This window comes from Oenanthe melanoleuca, chromosome 4A (assembly GCF_029582105.1).
Source record: "Oenanthe melanoleuca isolate GR-GAL-2019-014 chromosome 4A, OMel1.0, whole genome shotgun sequence".
Taxonomy (NCBI): domain Eukaryota; kingdom Metazoa; phylum Chordata; class Aves; order Passeriformes; family Muscicapidae; genus Oenanthe; species Oenanthe melanoleuca.
In genome coordinates, this window is record NC_079338.1 from 18,922,106 (window position 1) to 18,943,652 (window position 21,547).

The 21,547-nt window shown below is 50.9% G+C and overlaps 1 protein-coding gene across 3 annotated transcripts in view; it reads right to left on the reverse strand.

Moving 5' to 3' along the window:
* Positions 1-7,877: 7,877 nt before the first annotated feature.
* The window catches only part of PCDH19 (protocadherin 19), a 55,132-nt gene continuing 41,462 nt past the window's right edge, over positions 7,878-21,547 (reverse strand). For 2 of the 3 annotated variants that reach the window (XM_056491542.1, XM_056491539.1), the window contains exon 5: positions 7,878-9,377. In XM_056491542.1, the coding sequence (XP_056347517.1) occupies positions 8,794-9,377 (584 nt within the window). In that variant the 3' untranslated portion in view covers positions 7,878-8,793. The remainder of the gene's footprint in view (positions 9,378-21,547) is intronic. The other variant, XM_056491541.1, reaches the window with a different exon arrangement.

The following is a 21,547-nucleotide window of genomic DNA, read 5'->3' on the forward strand; positions in this document are numbered from 1 at the left end:
CATCCCAGGCACCTTCCCTTGCCCTGGCCAGGAGCTCCTGCCAGCACCATGGCAGAGGCTTCTGCAGGCAGCCATCCCCCTGCCCATTATTAACTGCAATCCAGAGACAATTTTTCTTGGGAAAAGCTTTTAAGCTTGATCAGTGATGGGGTTAATATTGTTTGCCCTGTGTCTCAATTTTTTATCTGTATTAATGGAAACTGCCACTGCAGGGTTTTCCACAGCATCACCACAGTGCTGCTTTCTTGGGCTGTTTTATTTTCCAGGCTGGGCTGCAGTGAGTGATCACTCTGCAGCACAGCAGATCACAGCCATGTCCCCACAGAAGCTGCCCAGGCAGCCCTGCCAGTGGTGTGATGTCTCCCCTAAAGCCCAGAGTTTGTCCCCGAAGAGCCACCTGTCCTGCAGAGCCCATTCCATCAGCAGGAGGAGGGAGGAGGGAGCTGAGCAGGCTGTGCAGCAGCAGAGGTGAGCTCTGTAATTGTGCACCTGCCTGTGTTTGTTCTGCCACGGCTCTTTGGGGACACTCGCTTACAGCACGTTCAGAAGGGAAGGACAACAACACAAAACAAAAAGCAGCTGCAAGTTAAACAAGTGGAAGCCCACAGGGGCTGCTGGGGAAGTTGGACTCTGGTTCCTGCCCAAGGCAAGCAGGCAGCTGGTCCAGCACCAGACACGGGAGCAGGACCTGGATGCAGGCAACAGAAAAGCAGGACAGGGACCATCATTGCCCCTCTGGGCCCACAACAAGCCCTGAGCAGAGCCCTACTTCTAACAGATATTATATATATTTTTGCTCTATGCTTTCACGCCTTTGATTACTCTAATTCATTTGTTCTTGTCTTTGTGGGCTTAACAGTCAGAGTATACAATAAGTCATTGCTTCTTAATCCAATTTGGCTCTATTTAGATATTCCAGTTTAACATCAAATGCAATATAGAATAATGCACAGAAGAAACAGGAACAAGGTCAGTGTCTCTGAACCTTGCCCAGTGAGGGCTGCCTGCTTGCTTTGCTGATTTATTCTCTCACTGAGCTGGTCCTCACTGCAGCCAGAGGCACAGCAGGGTGGGGGCTCTGCACTTGCACCCCTGGAAACTCTCTCCCATGGGAGAGGGACAGCCAGCCACTGCCCAATGCCAGGAACCCTCTCCTAGGGAGGGTGGGCAGCTGATGGATTCCCACAGGTCCCTGGGGAGTGCAGCCACCAGAGCTCCCCTGTTATCAGCAGGGCCACAGACAGACCTGCCCGGCCAAATTCCCCATCCCAGGGACTCGCTGCACCCCGGGATGCTTCACTCAGCACCAGACCAGCAGTGAGGTCTAGAACATCCCCAGGGGCCAGCGTGTTTCTAGGTAGAACTCAATAAAAACGAGATAAAACCTTCCCAGACAGAAGCGATCTCTATAAAAATGGGATAAAACGTTCACAGACAGGACCAATCCCGATAAAACGGGATAAAACGCTCCCAGACAGAAGCGGTCCTGACAAAAACGGGATAAAACCTTCCCAGAGAGAAGCGATCTCTATAAAAACGGGATAGAACGCTCCCGGGCAGCAGCGATCCCGATAAAAAACGGGATAGAACGTTCCCAGGCAGCAGCGATCCCGATAAAACGGGATAGAACGCTCCCGGGCAGCAGCGATCCCGATAAAACGGGATAGAACGCTCCCGGGCAGCAGCGATCCCGATAAAAAGGGATAGAACGCTCCCGGGCAGCAGCGATCCCGATGAAAACGGGATAGAACGTTCACAGGCAGCAGCGATCCCGATAAAAAACGGGATAGAACGCTCCTGGGCAGCAGCGATCCCGATAAAAAGGGATAGAACGCTCCCGGGCAGCAGCGATCCCGATAAAAAGGGATAGAACGCTCCCAGGCAGCAGCGATCCCGATAAAACGGGATAGAACGTTCACAGGCAGCAGCGATCCCGATAAAAACGGGATAGAACGTTCACAGGCAGCAGCGATCCCGATAAAAACGGATAGAACGTTCACAGGCAGCAGCGATCCCGATAAAAGCGGATAGAACGCTCCCGGGCAGCAGCGATCCCGATAAAAGCGGATAGAACGTTCCCACACAGCAGCGATCCCGATAAAAGCGGATAGAACGTTCCCACACAGCAGCGATCCCGATAAAACGGGATAGAACGTTCACAGGCAGCAGCGATCCCGATAAAAGCGGATAGAACGCTCCCACACAGCAGCGATCCCGTTTTTTCCCGCAGCCGCTCGGTCCCTCCCCGCGCCGCCCAGCCCGGGGATGGATGCGGAGCGGCCCCGCTCTGTCGGAGATGCTGCGGCTCCTTGGGGACAGGGGACAGCGACAACCGGCCAGGGAGCACAGCAGGGACGCGTCCCACACCCGACATCTCCAATTCCCAGCCAGCACAGCGGGAGGATGGGTCTTGGAGCGGAGGGAGGGGATTAAATCGGGAGCAAACCCCGCGCCCGCAAGGCTCCAGCGGGTTGTGGATGGAGCTGGGATGCCACGAGAAAAATTTTCTGTCCGGGGAGGGGGTTTCAGCCCCATCTCATCAGTCAGCCCGTGCACAGCCCTGGTTTGGGGCTCTGCACAGCCCCCCAGTGACCCCACTCAGCCTGGGCAGCCCCCCAGCCCTACCTGAGCGACCCCTCCCCAAACACACTCAGTTCCTGAGCGACCCCTCCCCAACACGCTCAGTTCCTACCTGGCAGCCCAGTCCATGGTGCTGGCACAGCTCCAGCTCCAGCTCCTCGGTGCAGGCAGGGTCACAGTCTGGGAACCTGCAACATCCCAGCACCTCCCTGGGCACGGGAGCATCTCTGCTGTAGCACCACTGCTCCCCAGACCTGCTGCAAACCACCCCCCCAAAACAAGCACCAACCTCCCTCCCACAGCCTGGATTTATCTCCTTTTACCCACCTGCCACTGACTCACTGATGTGGGAGCAGACAGGCTGCAGGTGCTGGCTGTGAACCTGTGGTCTCGGTGCCACAAACCTGTGACAAGGCTGGTCCCAGGTCGGTCAGACCCTGCTGGGTCACAGTGATGGGCCCTCACCCAGCTGTGGTTACCTGCAGCTGGCCTCTGTCCCTGGGTGCCCCTGTCAGGCAGGATGATGCTCGGTGTGCAGCTCAAGCATCTTCCACCCCAGGGAAAGAGCTTCCCACATCACTGCTCTTGTTCCAGTGAACAGAGACCTTGTGGGAGCATTTATCCAGGTAGCTGCAAAGTACCCAATGTGTAAATGTGGTCCATGAACCTTTGTTAATTCAGAGGTAGTGGATGCTCCTCACCATCTCCTGAAGAACTACAGAAAATAAATTCTCTGCCAGGCCTCAGTGGAGAAGTGTGTGTTGGAGGCGTTTCCTACCTGTGCTCATCCCTCTCACTTCCCTTGCAGTGAAGGCGGCAGTGCCAGAGACCAGCACTGTGCCCATGGGGGCTCAGAGCCTGCCTGTCCCAGTGATCACAGCTGGGGATGGTGACGATCCATTCTCAGCACCAGGAAAGTTCTGCCTGAGGTTTGCAGCCCCTTGGGTGCCAAAGCTGACCAGCCAGGGGACAGGGATAGGGCTGGGGTGGCTTCTGCAGGACCAGCACCTGGAGCCATCAAAGCAAACCCACTGAGGCATATTTAACCAAACACTTACTTTCCATTTTATTCAATAATTGCTTTAATACTAAAATGCATTAGATGCTCAAAGCAGAGAAAAGAAAATCACATTTAGGTGGAAAACAAAGTCCTCATCAGATGAAAAAATCCCAATGTGGCAGGTACACCATTTGGAAACAGAATCATAATAATTTAATAAAGCTGCTTTATCATCTTCATAAAATAGACAGAACGGTGACTTTTTTTTTCCTTTTTCCATTTTGTTGTTTACAATGATTCAATCACTGTGAAAATGTACATAACATACATATCAGCATATACAACGATTTATTCTTCATATACTCGGCAACGGAGACACCATGACGAGACGAACCGCGCTCGGTGCCGCGGCCGCCGGGGCAGCTGCTGCTGCTCAGAGCTTTGGGAGGGTGGCTGGAGCCTGCTCCCAGCTGGGATCAGCTGAACTCACTGGGAGGGTGGCTGGAGCCTGCTCCCAGCTGGGATCAGCTGAACTCACTGGGAGGGTGGCTGGAGCCTGTTCCCAGCTCAGATCAGCTGAACTCACTGGGAGGGTGGCTGGAGCCTGTTCCCAGCTGGGATCAGCTGAACTCACTGGGAGGGTGGCTGGAGCCTGTTCCCAGCTCAGATCAGCTGAACTCACTGGGAGGGTGGCTGGAGCCTGCTCCCAGCTGGGATCAGCTGAACTCACTGGGAGGGTGGCTGGAGCCTGTTCCCAGCTGGGATCAGCTGAACTCACTGGGAGGGTGGCTGGAGCCTGCTCCCAGCTGGGATCAGCTGAACTCACTGGGAGGGTGGCTGGAGCCTGTTCCCAGCTGGGATCAGCTGAACTCACTGGGAGGGTGGCTGGAGCCTGTTCCCAGCTCAGATCAGCTGAACTCACTGGGAGGGTGGCTGGAGCCTGCTCCCAGCTCAGATCAGCTGAACTCACTGGGAGGGTGGCTGGAGCCTGCTCCCAGCTGGGATCAGCTGAACTCACTGGGAGGGTGGCTGGAGCCTGTTCCCAGCTCAGATCAGCTGAACTCACTGGGAGGGTGGCTGGAGCCTGCTCCCAGCTCAGATCAGCTGAACTCACTGGGAGGGTGGCTGGAGCCTGCTCCCAGCTGGGATCAGCTGAACTTCAGCTGATGCTGGCGAGGCTCCGGCTCAGGCTCAGCAGGGCTGGCAGCGGGGGCGGCCGCGCTTCTCCCCGGCGGTTCTGCAGCTCACAGGTTGGATCAGAGATTACCCAGAGCAGCTGTAGCAACAAGACCATCAATTTTCCCCAATGACAGACAAATGTGTTTCCATTCAAAATTAGGACTGTTTTTTTTCTCCTCTCTCTCCCCCCCACCACCCCCAACCCCCAAGAATAATTTCAACATATTCATCAGACAGTGTGTTCTTCACAAAAGCAACTCGTTTCCTATTTGGAAAAATAAAAATTAAAAAAAGAGAAAGGAATTCACTTTTGCACGAAGTGTGATCCACAGGCCACCTCCAGCTCACAACAAACAGGGAACAGCAACAACCTCAGCAGACAGTGCTTGGGGGGGGATTATTCCACCCATCACTTGTGTCCCCCAGCCCTCCACCTCCCTCCACCATCTCTCCACCATCCCTCCCAGCCCAGTCCTGCAGCCTCGAGGGTGGGAAAGGCTCCCAGGGCAGCAGGGCAGAGCTCAGCCCCTGGCCCCAGCTCCAGAGCTGCTCCAGATGGGGTCCTCGTCATGCTCGGGGCAGAATCCTCGCTGCTTGCTGCTCTCCTGGATGAACGGGAGCAGAGCAAGTCTGCCTGAAGGAAACCAACAGATCCCAGCGATTTTTCCTAAACCAAATCTGAGGACAGGTTTAAGTTATTGAAGAGCACAATAATTACATCTGGAACCCTTCCAAAGAGCCTTCCTGCCCGCCCTGCAGCTCGGAACAGTTTTTGCATGGCCAGTTTTGATGCAAGTAAGAAAAAAACCAAGAGACTGTGATTTGCCCAGGAGCCTGAACTCATCTCGAGTGACACAGAGGGACAGTGACAGGAGTACCAAAATATTCTGGAGAGGGCCAAGGCAGCAAAACCAGGGCTGCTCTCTGGGTCTCCCCTTGGCCCCGTGCAGCAAGGCTGTACCAGGGAAAGGCCCCTCGCTCACATCCCCCACTGCAGCCTGGGTCAGCCCAGAAAACTGGTGTTTAAATGGTTTTCTGGGAGGCATAAGGGTTTACTGACCTCTTTAATGCCCCCTTTTAATACAGAATTATTTCACGTTCTTTCTCGGCTGTGCTTTTATTCAGAGTGGCAAGGAATGTTTCCTCTGGGTAAATTAGAGAAATGTTTCTATTTTTTCTTTCTTTTTTTTTTTTTTTTTTTTTTTTTTTCCCTCTCCTCCTTTTCAGTTAGCATCTACTTTTCATCCGAAGCACAAGGCTGGTGGTGGCAGCTCTGCAGGCAGGGGGCAGGAATTAAGGGCTGGTGATTTTCCAGGCAGCTGCGGGTGGTGATGATGATGGTGATGATGATGATGATGGGGCACATGGGGGAGACCCACACTCCCCACCCCTCCATGGGCCATGGGGAAGCGGGGTCCCCTCCAAAGGGGTGGGTGATGATGGGGCCACATGGAGTCATGGGGCATTGCAGGCTCTGTCTCTCAGCAAACACACTGGAGAAGTTTTCCCCCACAAAAAAACCCACCCAGAGCTGACAAAACCAGGTAACATCAGAATAAACTCAGCTTAACAGTTACAGAACCCCCAGTTACTCCAACAGCCCCGAACCAGCCCCTCTCCTCTTTGCTTGTGCTATAACAAAACACACATTTGGGCAAAAAAAGCAGAAATAAATGACAGCAGTAACAGTACACAGGCAGGAAACACAGCGGGAACAGAAATAACACATCCCTGAAGAATGGGCGCAGAATCCAGAAGAGGGGACAAAACCCCCAGTTTGCTTTCTGGAGGGATGCAGGACATCATGTTAACACGTGGGATGGGAGCTGAATGAGGTAGTCATCACACCAGTGAGGGAAGCATCACAAATTTCATTAGACAGCTGTTTTTTGTTGATTCTTTCCCAATTCCTGGCCCTAGCAAGTGGCAGGGGAAACAGGCTGACTCTGGACCTGTATTGGACCAGCTGTGGCTTCAGGCAAGATCAATCTGCCCTGAAGAAATAATTGGCTGGAGTTTAATTTTATTTTGAGGATAATAACAACTGGAACTTGTTTTCTTGTTTTTTTCCATTTAAATAAATCAAGTAACAAATACTTTATCATGATATGTAGACCTAGAAAGACTCTTTCTCTAGAAACCACTAATTTCAACTTGCTGGTACAGCAAACATTGGCAAGAGCTATACATTTTTCCTTCCATAGTCAATTTTAAATTCTAGGAAACATTATTGAGGGTAGGAAAAATCTGTTCAGGGAAGGGTTAATAATAATAGCAATAATAATAATAATAATAATAATAATACACTAAATGAAATTCTCCTACCTTACTCATACCTCACTGAGGAATCATCACTGCAAGAGAGCAGAGAGCTGTGGAATCCCTTCCCTCTCTCCCTTCTACAAAATGGCTATTAAAGTAGCTCAATTTTCAAATCAATTTTATATGAGTAGATTTGTACCCACACAAAAAAGTCCTTAATTATGAGAAAAAATAAAGAATTGCTTTAATTTTTTCTCCATTAAGAAGGCACATTAATTGAATTAGTAGCGTTGTTACATATCACCTGTCTGCCCCTAAATTAACATCACTATTGCTCATTCCGTACTTATTTATGATGCAGGGATAGAAAGAAATTGAACAGTCTCAAATCCATGCCATGATGTCATATCTACATACACACTCTTGGCATAATCATGGCTAGGAAACGCTGACTTGGAAGTGTGTGTGTCTAATTGAGGAGGTAATTTAGATCTCTTAAAATAATTCCATCTCTTTGACTTGGAAATGACTGGAGGCGAGGGATATCTAAATCTGGGAACTGGAAAAAAACCAAAATAACCAATTCTGGAAAAGAAAAAAAAGAAACAACAAAAACCTTTCCATGCATTGCCTTGAAATTATGCAAAAGAAACGGGTAAGGGGAAAAGTTCAGCACAGTGCATCCGACAATTGCAATCCAGGCAGGATTTTCCCAAAAATGCCTTCCCACAGTGCCCTGGCATTTTCCTGCAGGAGCCAGGGGGGGCTGCAGGCAATGGTGGGGGCTGGAAGAAGCGCTTGCTCCACCAGGGTGCAAACTGCAGGTTCCCCAAAGTTTAAGTAAGATGATTGTGACTTATTTTTTTTTATTCTTTTTTTTTTTTTTAAGCCTGAAAGCCTTTTGCCATCACTAGACATACAGTAATTTGCAATATCAAATACAATAATAGTACAGGTAAGTATGTGACAGCAAAAGGATTCATAAATGCAGGGGTGTCCATAGCAAAACACCAACACCTTAAAATACAAACAAACCTCGTGCTGGCTGAATTAGAGCTGGAACTCACCCGACTGTCACTCTGACAGCCCCACACAAGAAACAGCCGCTACTTTGTCCAGACTACAAAACCGCCGGGGTGGTCACTAAAGATGTCCCAGTGAGGAATTTGCCACTCAATTCTCTCAAGGAATGGAAATTTATCTTCATTTTGAGATATAAAAATATATAAACTCCGAGGAGGGGATGCCGAGAGCTCCTGAGGACTGAGGGGGGTCTGGCCTCTGCTCCCGCCACCCGCCGCCTCCCAAAAATCACAACACCCCTGCCGCCCCTCAGACACGTGGGATTGTCACACCAACGACAGCTCCATTTATCAACAACACATCGAGGGAAAGCTTTTAAATACAGCGATCTGTGAACCATTGGTAAGCGAGAAAAACAATCTGCGCCGGGAGCAGTGCGGTCCCTCGTGCTCGGCCCCATGCCGAGTGCTGAGTGCCGCCCAGAGGACGGTGTCCCTCAGTCTCCTCAGAGGAGAGGACGGTGTCCTCAGTCCCCTCAGAGGAGAAGATGGTGTCCTCAGTCCCCTCAGAGGAGAAGATGGTGTCCTCAGTCCCCTCAGAGGACGGTGCCCTTCACTCTCCTCAGAGGACAGTGCCCTTCACTCTCCTCAGAGGACAGTGTCCTCAGCCTCCCCAGCGGACGGTGGCCTCAGTCTCCTCAGGGGACGGTGTCCCTCACTCTCCAAAGAGGACAGTGTCCCTCAGTCTCCTCAGAGGACGATGTCCTTCAGTCTCCGGGCGCCGGGCGAGTCCTTGTCCCGCTCCCGGCGCTCCTGCAGCAGCGGGTTGCCCTCGTGGCCGCCGCCCTCGCTGTCCGCGCCGCGGGGCTCGGCCTCGCTGGGCCGCGAGGGGCCGCCGGTCCCGAAGGGCTCCCGCTCCCGGCAGTGCCCGGCGCCGTAGGGCACGGCCGGCTTGGCCAAGGGGCTCTTGAGGTGCAGGGGCGAGGTGACGGGGCTGACGGCCTCGCAGCCGTTGCCGGCCTCGCGCACGGCGCCGCTCACCTTGGGGCTGCAGGCGGCCGAGTCCACCGTTCGTTTGGCCTTGGCGTTGGCGGGCCGCTCCTCGGCCGCGGGCTCGCCGCCCTCCTTGCCGAAGGTGGCGAAGGTCCTTTTTGTGCCGCAGTCTGCGTAAGGCTCCGCGTCCGCCGCCGAGGCCTCGATGGACAGGGCGATGACGTTGCGGCCGCGCTCGGGGGACTTGGCGCGGCTGGGCGCGGCGCCGCGCGGCATCCAGCAGCGGTCCGAGTGGCCCAGGATGCGGCACTCCTCCCGGCAGTGGAAACCCTCGCTCTGCTCTGGGAGAGGAAACACAAGGCACGGTCAACGGGGCAGTGACCACACACTCACCCAGACACCCATCCCTGAGTCAGTGAGTCGGGGGTCTCTGAATCCTTCAGACAGAAATCAGAGTGCAGGGATCGAATTAAAGCCTGTGGATGCATTGAAGTATATTAAACCACTCACACATAAAGTAGAAGTTTAAGTGTAAGTCTAAGTTTTGGTGTAAGTTTAAGTTTTAGGATAAGTAAGTAAGTTTTAGTATGAGTTCTAATGCTTTTAGTAAGTACATGGTTTAGATATCAAAGTGTGAGTTCTAACGAAGGCTGAAAAACACATTAATGTTTTCAGTGGAGGCTCCATGACCACAGTTGTAGACAGTACTTAGACATACTAGAGCTCTAGCAAGAATATTGCTGACATTTTTTAGATGGAACAAGACAGGTTGTATGCATAGTCTATACATAACCTTGTGTGTTAAGAAACTGGAATTCTAATAGGATAAGGAGTGCTGGTCTGAGTTTGTGTCTCAGCTTGTTGGGAAGATTCTATGTAAGAGTTGGTATTGGGGAAAGTTGGTGCTTTTTGCCATTGCCTTTTCTGCTTTTCCTGCCATTGCTTTTCTTTTTGCTTTTGCTCACCGTCATCATCAACACCCAAGAAGAAGAGAGGAGCTGCCACAGCAACATCAGCTTCCCAGGACCTTTGACAAGAGCAGCTTCTACTTCTGTTTGGGACTTTACACCAAAACTTAGCATGGACTTTGATGTCTGTAACTGTGAGTTTTGAGACTGATGTCTTTCTGCAATAAATAACCTTTTAGCAGCTATTAGCTGCTTCGCCCATTTTAGAAGAGAACCCATCGAAGCTGGTGCCCAGAGCACTGGAGGTCCTTAACCTCACACTGGGGGACACCACGCTGAGCTGGGTGCTGTGCTCTGCCCCTTCCCAAGCAGCAGTGATGTACCTGTAAAAGCCACCTCAAACAGACTGCAGTTTAATTTCCAGTAGGTTGTGTGTCGCCTGTCACCACCAGCACAGCAGCCTGGAGAAGGAGTGAGGGCAGCAAATCCATCACAACAGGGCTGTCTGTGTGTCAAGCCCTCAGAGCCAGTGGTTCCTGGGTTTAGCGGCCAGTGTGAAAAGCCACCATGTTTTAAGCTTGGTTTGACGTGACATTTAAGCTTGACTTTTTGCAGAGAGGGGTAAGGAACAGAGGGAGGAAAGAAAAGGGGGAGGAGGGAAGGCTCTTTGTGGTTCTGCTGTATATGTGTTTGAACTTGTTGCTTAATCCCCACTGACCTCTCACACAACAGAGGCTTTATAAATCTCCAAGATTGTCCACTCCACTGAAGATTAAATGTGTCATTTCCAGTGCTGGGGCTTTATTCATACAGGAGCAATAAAGATTCCTTCTCTGGACTTGGGGCCGTTGTCCCAACACCACTTTACAGTGCTGAAATATGGACTGGTGGTTTAACCCTCTCCCTCCATGCCGAGCTCCAAGGGCTCCCAGGCGAGTGCAAACCCTCGTTCCCAGGGCCTGCCTGCATTCCTGCACTGTCAGTCAATCCCGGGGGACTGCACAGCCTCACCCCCACACCACAGATGGACAAACCAGGGCTCGGGGAAGCAGCCAGGCTCAGCCAAGTGCAAAGCTGGAAATCAAATTCAGCAGTTTCACCGTGCCCAGCCTTTGCTGAGCACCCGACCGTGGCTCCTGCCGAACACCGCAGGATCCTGGCTGCTTTTCAGTCTCAGCTTTTCCTTCACTTGATAAGAGCTTGTAATTGCAGCTGGCCCTCATAAAGCACAACCTTTCCCCACGCACAGACGTGGCTCCTTCCTGCCACGAGCTGCACACACTGGGAGCAGCAGTGGGGCTCTAATGGCATCAGCCACACGAGCCCATGCTCGCTCTGATGGATCCAAGGTGCAGACTCAGCCTGGGTTTCCTGCCCAGCCCTCTGCAAACCATTCATTCTGATGCTCTGTACATCTGTGTGCATAACCTCCGATCCTCAGACACATTGGTATTTCCACCACATGCCAGCACTAGGGCTGCTGATAAAAATTCTCAGCACATAACACAATGCACCAAAATATGAGCAGCTTAACACTTACAGAGAATAAACGAGTAAAAAGGCAGACCTCAGAAAAAAAATAAAAAGAAAAAAAAGGAAAAAAACACCAAGAAAGGTTTTTTTTAAAAAAAAGAGAAGAAGCCAATTAATTGAAAAATATATGGGTAAAACATCAGCTTTTTCTCTACATCAGAGCAGCAACCCAGTGATGTGGAGCAGGGCTGGGTGGAGGGGAGGAGGTCTGGCTTTTGGCAGCTGCCTTTACAGCAGCTTGAGAGAAGGATGCCCTGAGCCCTACACACAGAACAACCAGCACTGAGCTCTAAAAGCCCATGATCTTATACTTTGATTCTGTTAATTTCAAGTACTTGAGCAAAATAGAAAGAAAAAAAGAAAAAATGCCCAGAAAATGTTGCTGTCTCCCTATTTATCCACAGCTTAACTTCAAAAGGGTGCTACAGGCATACAAAGTTGTGTAGTCTGGCTGTGATAGCAGAGGACTTGGTGATGGCTGGAGGGGCTACAGAAATATCTTGGCTTCTCATCCCCGATGAGACACTGATTTATTGTGCTGTGTGACCTTGGGCGTGTTGCTGGAGCACACATCACTTCAGCCTCTCCACAAACATGAAAGGCTGGATCTGGGAGTGTGCAGGGCTGGCTGGTCCAGCACAGGGGAGCTGCTGATCCTCACCTGCCCTGCCCAGCAGCACAGCTCAGCCCCAAACCCACGGCACTGCCACAGCCAAGGCAAACCTCACCCCAGAGGCAGGTTTGTCTTGTCTTGACCCATTTATTCCAGACTGGCACATTTTACAGCTAAGAACAATGGGAGGACTTCCCTGATTACTGCAAGGGGATATTCCTCAAAGCCTAGAAAGGCACCTGTGCTTTAAGAGCAGTTCATTAAAAAGCACTGGCCTGGTGCCTCTGCAAGGGGCATGATCAGCTTTGGACATCAGCATTGTCCAGAACCTGCAGCAGCTGAAATGCAGGGAGGAAAGGAGCTGAAAAGCATTACACTAAATTGCACTGTTTCAATCTTTTGTATTAGGGAGGGAATGTTAACAAGTCTCAAAGAGGCTGACAGAGAGAAAGTCACCATCACCCACAGACCTGAGACAACAGTAGTTCCATGGCACATTCTGTCCCTCTGCTCCTGTGCTCAGCACATATCTCAGCTCTGAGACCCTGCCCTGCAGCCAGAACCCATCCTGTTCTCGGGGACAACATGTGTCCAGGCTGCCCAGAGCAGCCCTGAGCTGGCAGCAGCCACAAGGACCAGCACAGAGCCCCTGCTGCAGCCTCTTCTCCATGGCACAACGGGGAGCTGCAGCTACCCACCCACCCAGCACTGTCTCAGCCCTGCAGCTAATATAAAATACTAGTTTTATGCCTCAAGCAACACCATTCCCTGCTATCCCAGATCCAAAGGCAGGCACAGCAGGTCTGAGCTCCTCCAGTGGGTGCCCCCAGGGCTGATCCCTGCATCCTCCTCCTGCCCCAAGCAGAGGCAAGGCAGGAAGCTGCTGGCACTGCCCTTTGCAGCTCAGCCTGACTCACCCAGCCTCGATGGCACCCAGGATGGTCATTCACCTTCACATTCCCATTACTGCACTGTTCTGTCTTGTTCTTTACTGCTTTAACAATCAGAAATAGGACAACAGGATATTCTTTTACAGCCCTAAACCTGCCCCAGTCAATACAAGTGTTACTGTCTGCACTGACAAAATGTTCTTGATGCACAGAGCAAAGCCCAGGTAATAACCATCACAAACACATGACATGGTGAGAGCCTGGCAGCCAAAAACAGGGATGGAGACCACCATGGCCTGGGGATTGAGAACAGCACAGCTTGAGATGGAGACCACCATGGCTTAGGGTGTGACCTGAGCTTTGCTTTCTAAGGAGCTGAGAACACTGCACACACCAAGGGGATAGTTCTGCCCAGTCAGGTCTCACTGCAGCTATATCCAAATTTCCAAATCCAGACAAATTTCCAAATTTCCAGTTATCCAAATCCAGCCAGACTGCCCTCACCCAGCACAAACCCAGAACCTTGTTTCAGAGCACCTTAGGGCAGGGTCACTTTTAAAATATTGCCCAGGTACAAAACATCCTGGCAAAAGCCTTTTCATCAAGAGGTGAGCAGTTATCATGAAGTCAGATTTGGCAGGAAAAAATAACTCATTACTAAACATAAGCTCTTGCATAGCAAATATGAAATAACACAAAATCCACAGCCACCTCTGGAATAAATATGTAAAGCAAGTAAAGCAAAATCCATGTTAAGTTCCAGATTTCCAAATCAGAGCTCTACTTGCAACTCAGAAGACCAGCACAAAGGCAACTGCTGTAGGTCTCAGCCAGGCAGCAGCTGCAGGAAGACCTGGTGGGAGAGAGAAAAATCCCCCACCCAGCCAAGACCCTCAGCACTTCCCAATGCACTGTGCAAGCTCTCGGTCAGGAGAGCAGGGACACAGGGTGGATGCCTGTGGTGGTTTGTAAAGGTTTCCTGCAATTTCTACCTGGGCAGTCTCCCTTGTACCTGACAAAGGCGAGACAAAGTTGAGCCTGTTTTGCCTCCCTCCTAATCCTATCTCACAGCAGGAAAATTTCAGATTGGTGAACCAAAACCACTACACTAAATTGGTGTTTCTGCCTTGTTCCAAACTGAAACCAGGACAATGCACAAAAGCCAGAGCCCAGGAGGAGGGCACGGGGTGGGCACTGCAGCAAGGGCTCTTCCCTCTTACAGGGGGGATTAAAGAATGTTCATGGTGAAAAAGTCCTGCAGTCTCCTGTCCAACAGCCACACCCACAGCACATCAACACAGAGCTGGTGCACGAGGTGCTCTCAGAGCAATTGAATTATCTCCAGAGGAACTGCAGCGCTGGCCAAAGAGACAGAGTTAAACCGTAGCAAGGTGCAAGAGCCTGGCAATGTAATATTCCTGATAAATGGCCAGATGACATGTGCTGTTACACAATCTAAGGTGCAATTTGGGCGATGACAATAGTCCCTGGAGTTCCCATTTCCAAACAGGCGCTCAGTTCAATCCAATCCGTGTCACAGCAGCTTTGCTGAGGTGAGTAAGTAGAGCTCATTTGTGCTATCACACGGGGAGCAAGAAGAGGAGAGGAGGAGCTGCTTGAAAACAAGAAATAAGGGGAGAAAAAGAGAGACTGGAAGAATCCCAGACTGCTGGGACCTGCACAGGGCAGGTGAGAGTCGTGCTGAGCAGCCCCAGCCCAAAATCCCCAGCCCAAAAACCCCAGGCCAGAGAAAATGTCTGTACCTGGGCAGTGCCCACACCTGGCCAGTGCCACAGGTCCCCTCGTGCAGGAGCCTGGCTCCAGCTCCATATTTCAGTGTTTCTTCAGCAACCAAATGATTATACTGTAATCATGATGACACTGCTCCTGGGTACAGCAAACAGCACGATCATTAAAAAATTCATTTCAAAATCTTCCTGGAAGCTAATAAATTTTACAGCAGTTTCAATCCTTTCTCATTGCAACAAAGAAAAGCTTAGTTCCAGACAAATTAGAAGTAAATTGATTGCCTTAGGGGAATCTATTCAAATATCACTTTTCCATGTTAGAAATCTCTTCCTGAAACAAGAAGAGGAGAATCAGGGAGAGCCAGCACGGGAGCAATGTGGAAAAGCAAATCATTAAATCTCAGTTCATGAAACTGAGGGGCGGGGGGGGATCAAACTTAAAATAAAATGCAAATGTCTCACTGGGGTGCGGGTCCAACATTTGTGACAGAATTTATGAATAATAAATATGAATAAATAGTAAACACGAAGGGATCAAACACTGTTGTGGATGTTTACTCATGGTTAGCCATCTTTCATGGACAATGAGCAACTGCATTATTTAACACTCCTCTTCCAGCTACTTGGGGGTTTCTTTTCGACTCCAGCATCCTCATTTTCTCAGGAGTGTATGCAGAAGGTGCAAGGCTTGTCCCCAGCCCCTGTGCAGCACCCAGCACCCCCAGCACACCAGTGGAACCCCAACAGGAGTGGCTGCTCCCAGCTCAGGGGCTGGGATCCACCCCACTACACTCCAGGTCAAATAATAAGCTCCAGCAAAATACAAACAGTCCCCAGCCATGGCTCATCATTCGCTTGTAAATTAAGACTCTGCACCTCTCCCTTATCTCCTCTAATAGCATAACATCAGGAAACAAGAGGTGGGGAATAGTGTATTGTATTTCTGACCTATGGGCTTTACAGAGCCTTCCTCGCCTTTCCTAATGAGAAATCTCCAGTCAGTGCAGCAATGTAATCCTGGTGTGGCTTCCCCTGCACAATGCTCAGAGGATACTAATAACCAGGGACACTGACAAATGCTCTCTACTGCAACAAGAAGCCCTTCTCTTCCTCTCTTCCACCATTATTCAGGATTTATGCACGCTAAAAATGCTGTGTTTTTAATCCTGGATTGTCTGTCCCAACACAGAAGGTCAGTAGTGCTTGGACAAAGCACTGGAATTATTTTAATGAAACGAGGGCTGTGATTTAGATTAATTTATTGCTGGTAAGGACCCATGGCTGCATGCAGCTGATGGGCAGTGCTTCTGGAATGGTCAGCAGAGGACTCCCACTGATCCACACCAGCCAGGAGCTGGCCATTGCACTATCATTAATAAATAACTCCCTCTCCTCTGCAGAGCTGTCCCTGTTCTATGAATGAGGACAGAAGGACAGACAGACCCAGGTGCCTGGCCAGCTGCAAGCCCAGGGGGAGGACAGACCTGATGCAGAGGATTTTCCCTGATGCCTCTGGGATGAGGAGCAGGCTGTGGGAAGGAGGCGATCACCAGAAGCAGGAGGAGCTGGAGTGTGGGTATGACATGCACTGCAGCAGAGTCAGACCAGAAGGTATTATGGGCTGGAATGCAATTTAATGCTGGCTGCTCCCCTTTATCCAGGACCACAGGCCAATCCCCACCTCATTCACAAGGAAAAATTAATTCCCTTTCAGAAGGCCGGCGGAACACACCATTTAAACTCCAATTAATCCCTTTCTTAAGTGCTCTGTGGAGCTGGTGCTGGCCCCTGAGCAGCAGGGATTCCACCTCTGGAGCTGCACCATGCCTCCACACAGGGCTCATTAGCATCCTAACAGGTCTGGGACGTGGGATCCAGCCTGGGAGAGGAGAGGAGAGCACTCTGGGCTCTGATGGAGCTCTCCATCCTGATCCATTACTGCTCCACAACTCATGGGCACCACTCCCATCACTGCTGAGGCAGCACGGGCACAGAATACAACCCTGACTTCATTACTGGAATTCAATTTCATTAGCACTGGATACAGAGGGATTGTCCTAAATACACTCTTCCTTATACTTTTTTCATGTTAATGCAACCATTTGAGTATATTATACCCTGCAGAGATGGAAGCATTTCTAGTCTGTTTAAACACATTTCCCACAATTGGGAGCAAAACTTTGTCTCCGTTTATGCCTTGACACCAGCTGCCTTCCATTTAATGGGGCTTTAGTCGCTAAAACAAATTAATCCAAAGGTTACTGTTCTCTGCTATTGTCACAGACGAAGCAAATTCACATATTCTGTCAGGGTAAGGCAGGACCAGCCAGGCAGCCACATTCCAACAGCAGCAATAAATCAAATTATTACTCTGTCCTATTCAAAACCAGGCATCGGTCAGAAAATGGCAACTCAACGATTCTGATAAAAATCCAACAAAGCAGAAATTACAGCTGGGGGAGATAAGAAGCAATTCCTGGATGCCTGTACTGGGCCAACTCCTGGTCCAGTGCTGCCAGAGCACATCACTGCCCTCTCCTCGGGGGGCTAGTGGTTCATGTCTTACTTCAACCAGCACCTCCCTTGGCCAGGACAGAACAGAACAGAACCCATCCTCATCCTGTTCCCACAGGGATGTGGAGGCCAGGCTGCCTGCCCTTCCTCCTGCCCCCCTCCCAGCACTGCTCCCCCTTCCCTGCAAGGCTTCTGGTGGCTCCACACACAAGTGAGAAATAAAGGAGCTGAGGTTATAAACGCTGATACATAATTTACTCCTATTATCAAGATTAAACACATCTTTGCATGCTTAGCATAAAACAACCGCCTTTCCCCAGATTTCTCAAGGACATGCATAAACTTCATTATTATCTAAATAATCAAAAGAGTATTTCAATAGAATATTTAACTGTCTGCCTACTGGAAACTCACAGCCTTAATCTAACACTGATCCTCTGTTGTCCTTCATGTAAATATTGTTGGGATGTCAGCCAAAGCCTAGGGAAGTGAGCTTCATCTTGGTGGATGGGAATCTCTCGTGTCAGATACAGTCAGCCTGACTAATGAGACCTACAGCTTGCCAAAACCTACAGCCTCGCTGTCTGTTCCAGCCATTGAACGCTCAGAAACCCAGTGGCACCAGCCCAGCAGTCTACAGATCCCAATCAACCATCAATAGCTTAAGTGTAAGTGATTGTGTATGAAGCACGAGCCAAATGTGTTTCCTTTTTCAGTTTTAGGACCTTCAGTATTGTTATTGCACCAGTAATGCTTGCACGGAATTAATCATAGACGTACCCACAAGGCAAAACATCATGAGAAGCTCTTTGTACTTCCTAAAAGTGTGCAGCTCTGAAGAGTGGAGGGAGCTGGAAGGCTTCCCAGCACAATGGGGCGTTCCCCAGCATCAGCAGAGAGCTGGGAATTTTACGCCTTTCCTCAAAAAACCGAAATGTTGGTCGCTGGCCATCTCTCATCATGAACTGACCTCTGACGCCTCCACCCTGGAGATCAGCATTATCCCCTCCCTGCTGCTCCACTTTCAGTCCTTTTCAGATGACCATGGGGGTTTTTACACACTGGTGGATCTTCACTCTGAAGTGATGTTTGCCATGGGGGGTGGGTGCATCAGAAAGTCCCACAGGGACCTGGGACAGCACGGGGACAAAAGCTGCTGTACAGTTCCAGCACCCAAGAGTGTCTGAGCCAGCACCAGGACTCACAGGGACACTCCTGTTCTCTCTGCATGGAGCTACAGAGAGGGCTCAGCACCTACAAGGGATAATGGCAATGCCAGGGAAATGCCAGCTGTGAGTTACACCAGCCCCAGGGCCAACACAAGAGATGGCAGAATTGCCAAAGTCTGAGAATCTGATGCATTTAATTAGATGAAACTTCATTCTGGCAATTAAGCTTACCTTCATTAATCCAGAGGGCAGATAAACATGCATGTAAAACTACTAAAAGGTCAACAGTTAAATGTAAAATCTCATTATAAGCTTGGGGAAATTACCTGTGAGTCATGGACAAGCTGAATTGCAGCAATCCAGCTGGAGTCCCATCCTGTCCCACCCCATCCCATCCTGTTGGCCCCACAACCACGGGGGTGAGATGGAGAACGAGCCCTGGAATATGGCTGGGGTTGTAGCAGAGCCACAGGGAGATCACTGAACAACAGGAATGGAAAATAACTGTATTTGCCTGACTTGCACAAGCTCTGCACGAAAACAGTCAGCTCCACAGCTCCAGCCCCCCAGCCAAGCTCTGCCAAGCCATGGCACCTGGGCAGTGACTCTGAGTGCTGCACACCACACTGGGATGGTCCCACAGCCCTGCTGTGGCTGCAGAGCAGAGCTGGGAGGTCCCTGCTCCCCAGGACGGGCTGTTCCAGCTCTGCCCCAGCTGCTGCCAGCACAGCCTCCCAGGATTTCTGGTTTCCAGAGGCACATTCCTGCAGCACTGCCCCGAGGTCAGGCTGGATTGTGTTGGCTCCTGGCCCCAGTTCACAGGGCTGTCAGCTAAATTGCACCACAGCTTCGTCACTCCCAGTGATGGTGCTACAGACAGACAGAGCCCAGCTGGGTTTTCAAAACCTAAGCACTTTGCAACACTGACAGGCAGGAAAAAAAAACAACCACCAACCCACAACCCTCTTAGTCTGAGCAGGTTTTATCTGGAAATACCCAAAGCTAGTCAGTGTAAGACCCCACAAAGTCATTCCTCCTGCACCACTTTCCTGACCAAACCTTTTAAGTGTGACTGGGAAATAAAGAGCGAGAGGTACCTGATCAGTCTGGTACCCAACACAGCCCTTCCTCAGAGGGACACAGCAAAGCTGGAATGGCTGATGGAACTGGTGCTTTCAGAGCTAGCACAGGAGAAGAGCCAAGCTCACCACCCTGGAGTCCAGCTGAGCCTCCAGCCAGGCTCCTGCTCCACAGAGATGCACCACGAGGAGTGGGGTCCCCCCAAACCCAGCCTGGGATCAGCCTGATGCTCCCCCTGAGCACCAGGAGGGGGATGCAGAGGGAAGGCAGCACAGTCCTGCAGAATTCTGCTGGAGCCTCCCCACCCTGGCTGTCTGCAGCACACATGATGCTGCCTCCCTGCCACTGCTCGCTCGCTGCTGAAACACTTACACATGCAGCATGCATTAGAATTAAAAAACCATTAAACCTCGGAAAGGAAAAACTTTGACAGGATGCGTAATATACTAAGTATAATTAATTAAATTGGATGAGGCACTGGGGGACGAGAGAAGAGTGGATGGAGACTGTTCTTGGAAAAGGGATGGTAATGCACTGATGTTCAGTGTGTGCCATTAAAAGCCAGCCTTGGATGAGCGACAGGGGCTTCCAGAGATGGCACCAGCCAGTTGGGCACCTCGGATGGGCAGCAAAAGAGGAGATAGTGTGAAATGCGGCCAATTAGAGCCCTAAAAAAATTATAATGAGGGTGGAAAAGGCACAAGAGAGATGGAAAAGCAGAAATGGCAGCAGGTTGCTAAACAGCTGTGCCCTACCAGTGACAGCCTCCTCCAGAGAGCTGCTCTCACCCACCCCAGCAGGGCACAGACACCAGACCACCTTCACCAACCAGCTCCAGGCTCCTTGGGGCTGGCACAGGTCAGAGGGATTTACCCTGGAAAGCATCTGGCTCTCTGTGGGATGATTCTGCAGCTATTTGTAACTCCAGGTGCAGTTCCTCAGCGTGGGTAGCACCCTGCTGCAGGCATCCATCCCCTGAGGGGGGTGGGAGCAGCAGCCAAAGATGGGGCCAGGGTGGGAGCATCAAAGGCAGCCCCAGCCAGCACAGCAGGCACAACATGATGAGACAGGCACAGTCTGGCTGTTCAGCAGGACAAAGTTTTAACAGGCTTAACAGCAGCACCAGCACTGATCATTAGGCAATTACAACTGCTGAAAGTTGACAAAGCACCAGGACCAAATGAATTATCTCCCCAAATCCTGCAGGCAGGAGCATGGAAAAGAGGAAATTCATTGTCAACAGCCTCTGATAGCTCACTGGGTGCAGAGCAGTAACTAAAAACTAAAGGGCTGTTCATTTACTTGCTGTTTTGAGAGATGAAAGGGAAAGGCCAGGAAATGAGATCTTCAAAAAAATTCTCATCGCTCAGGGAGTGGTGGGAGGGAAGGTCCTGGAAACAGTGATACAGCCAGGATTGCTCAGCGCCTGGGGACATCTGATTCAGAGGAAGGGACTGTGTGTTTGGAAGGAGAAGGCAGATTTTGGCTGGGGGAGTTGGCTCCTGAATCATCCCCAGCGTTACTTGCTCAGCTCTGCACATTCCTGGTGAGCTCTTCTCCAGGACGTGCCAAACCCCAGTGCCCCAGGGATGAGCAGAGCTCAGCCCATGCAGGAACAGGAGATCCTGCCCTGCTCCCTGCCAGCCCAGGCTGCTCAGCACTGCCCAGCCCAACATGCTCAGCTCAGCCCAGGCTGCTCAGCCCAGCCCAAGATGCTCAGCCCAGTCCAGCCAGCCTGCTCAGCCCTGCTCAGCCCGAGATTCTCAGCCCAGCCCAGCCCAGGCTGCTCAGCCCAGCCAGCCCAGGATGTCAGCCCAGCCACACTGCACTCCCCCAGCACAGCCCCTCACTCTCAGTGACTAGGCATGCCGCTCCAAAAAACATGCAAATGTGATTTAAAGACTCTAAGTGCTACAGAATATATCACATCCCTTGGGAACCTGTTCCAGGGGGTAATTATTCTAATTCCTAAAATCATGCATCTCATTTGCAGCTGGAATTTTCCAAGGCAAACCTCCATCTCCCAAGGCTCTGTCTTGTTCCCTGAATTAGGGAG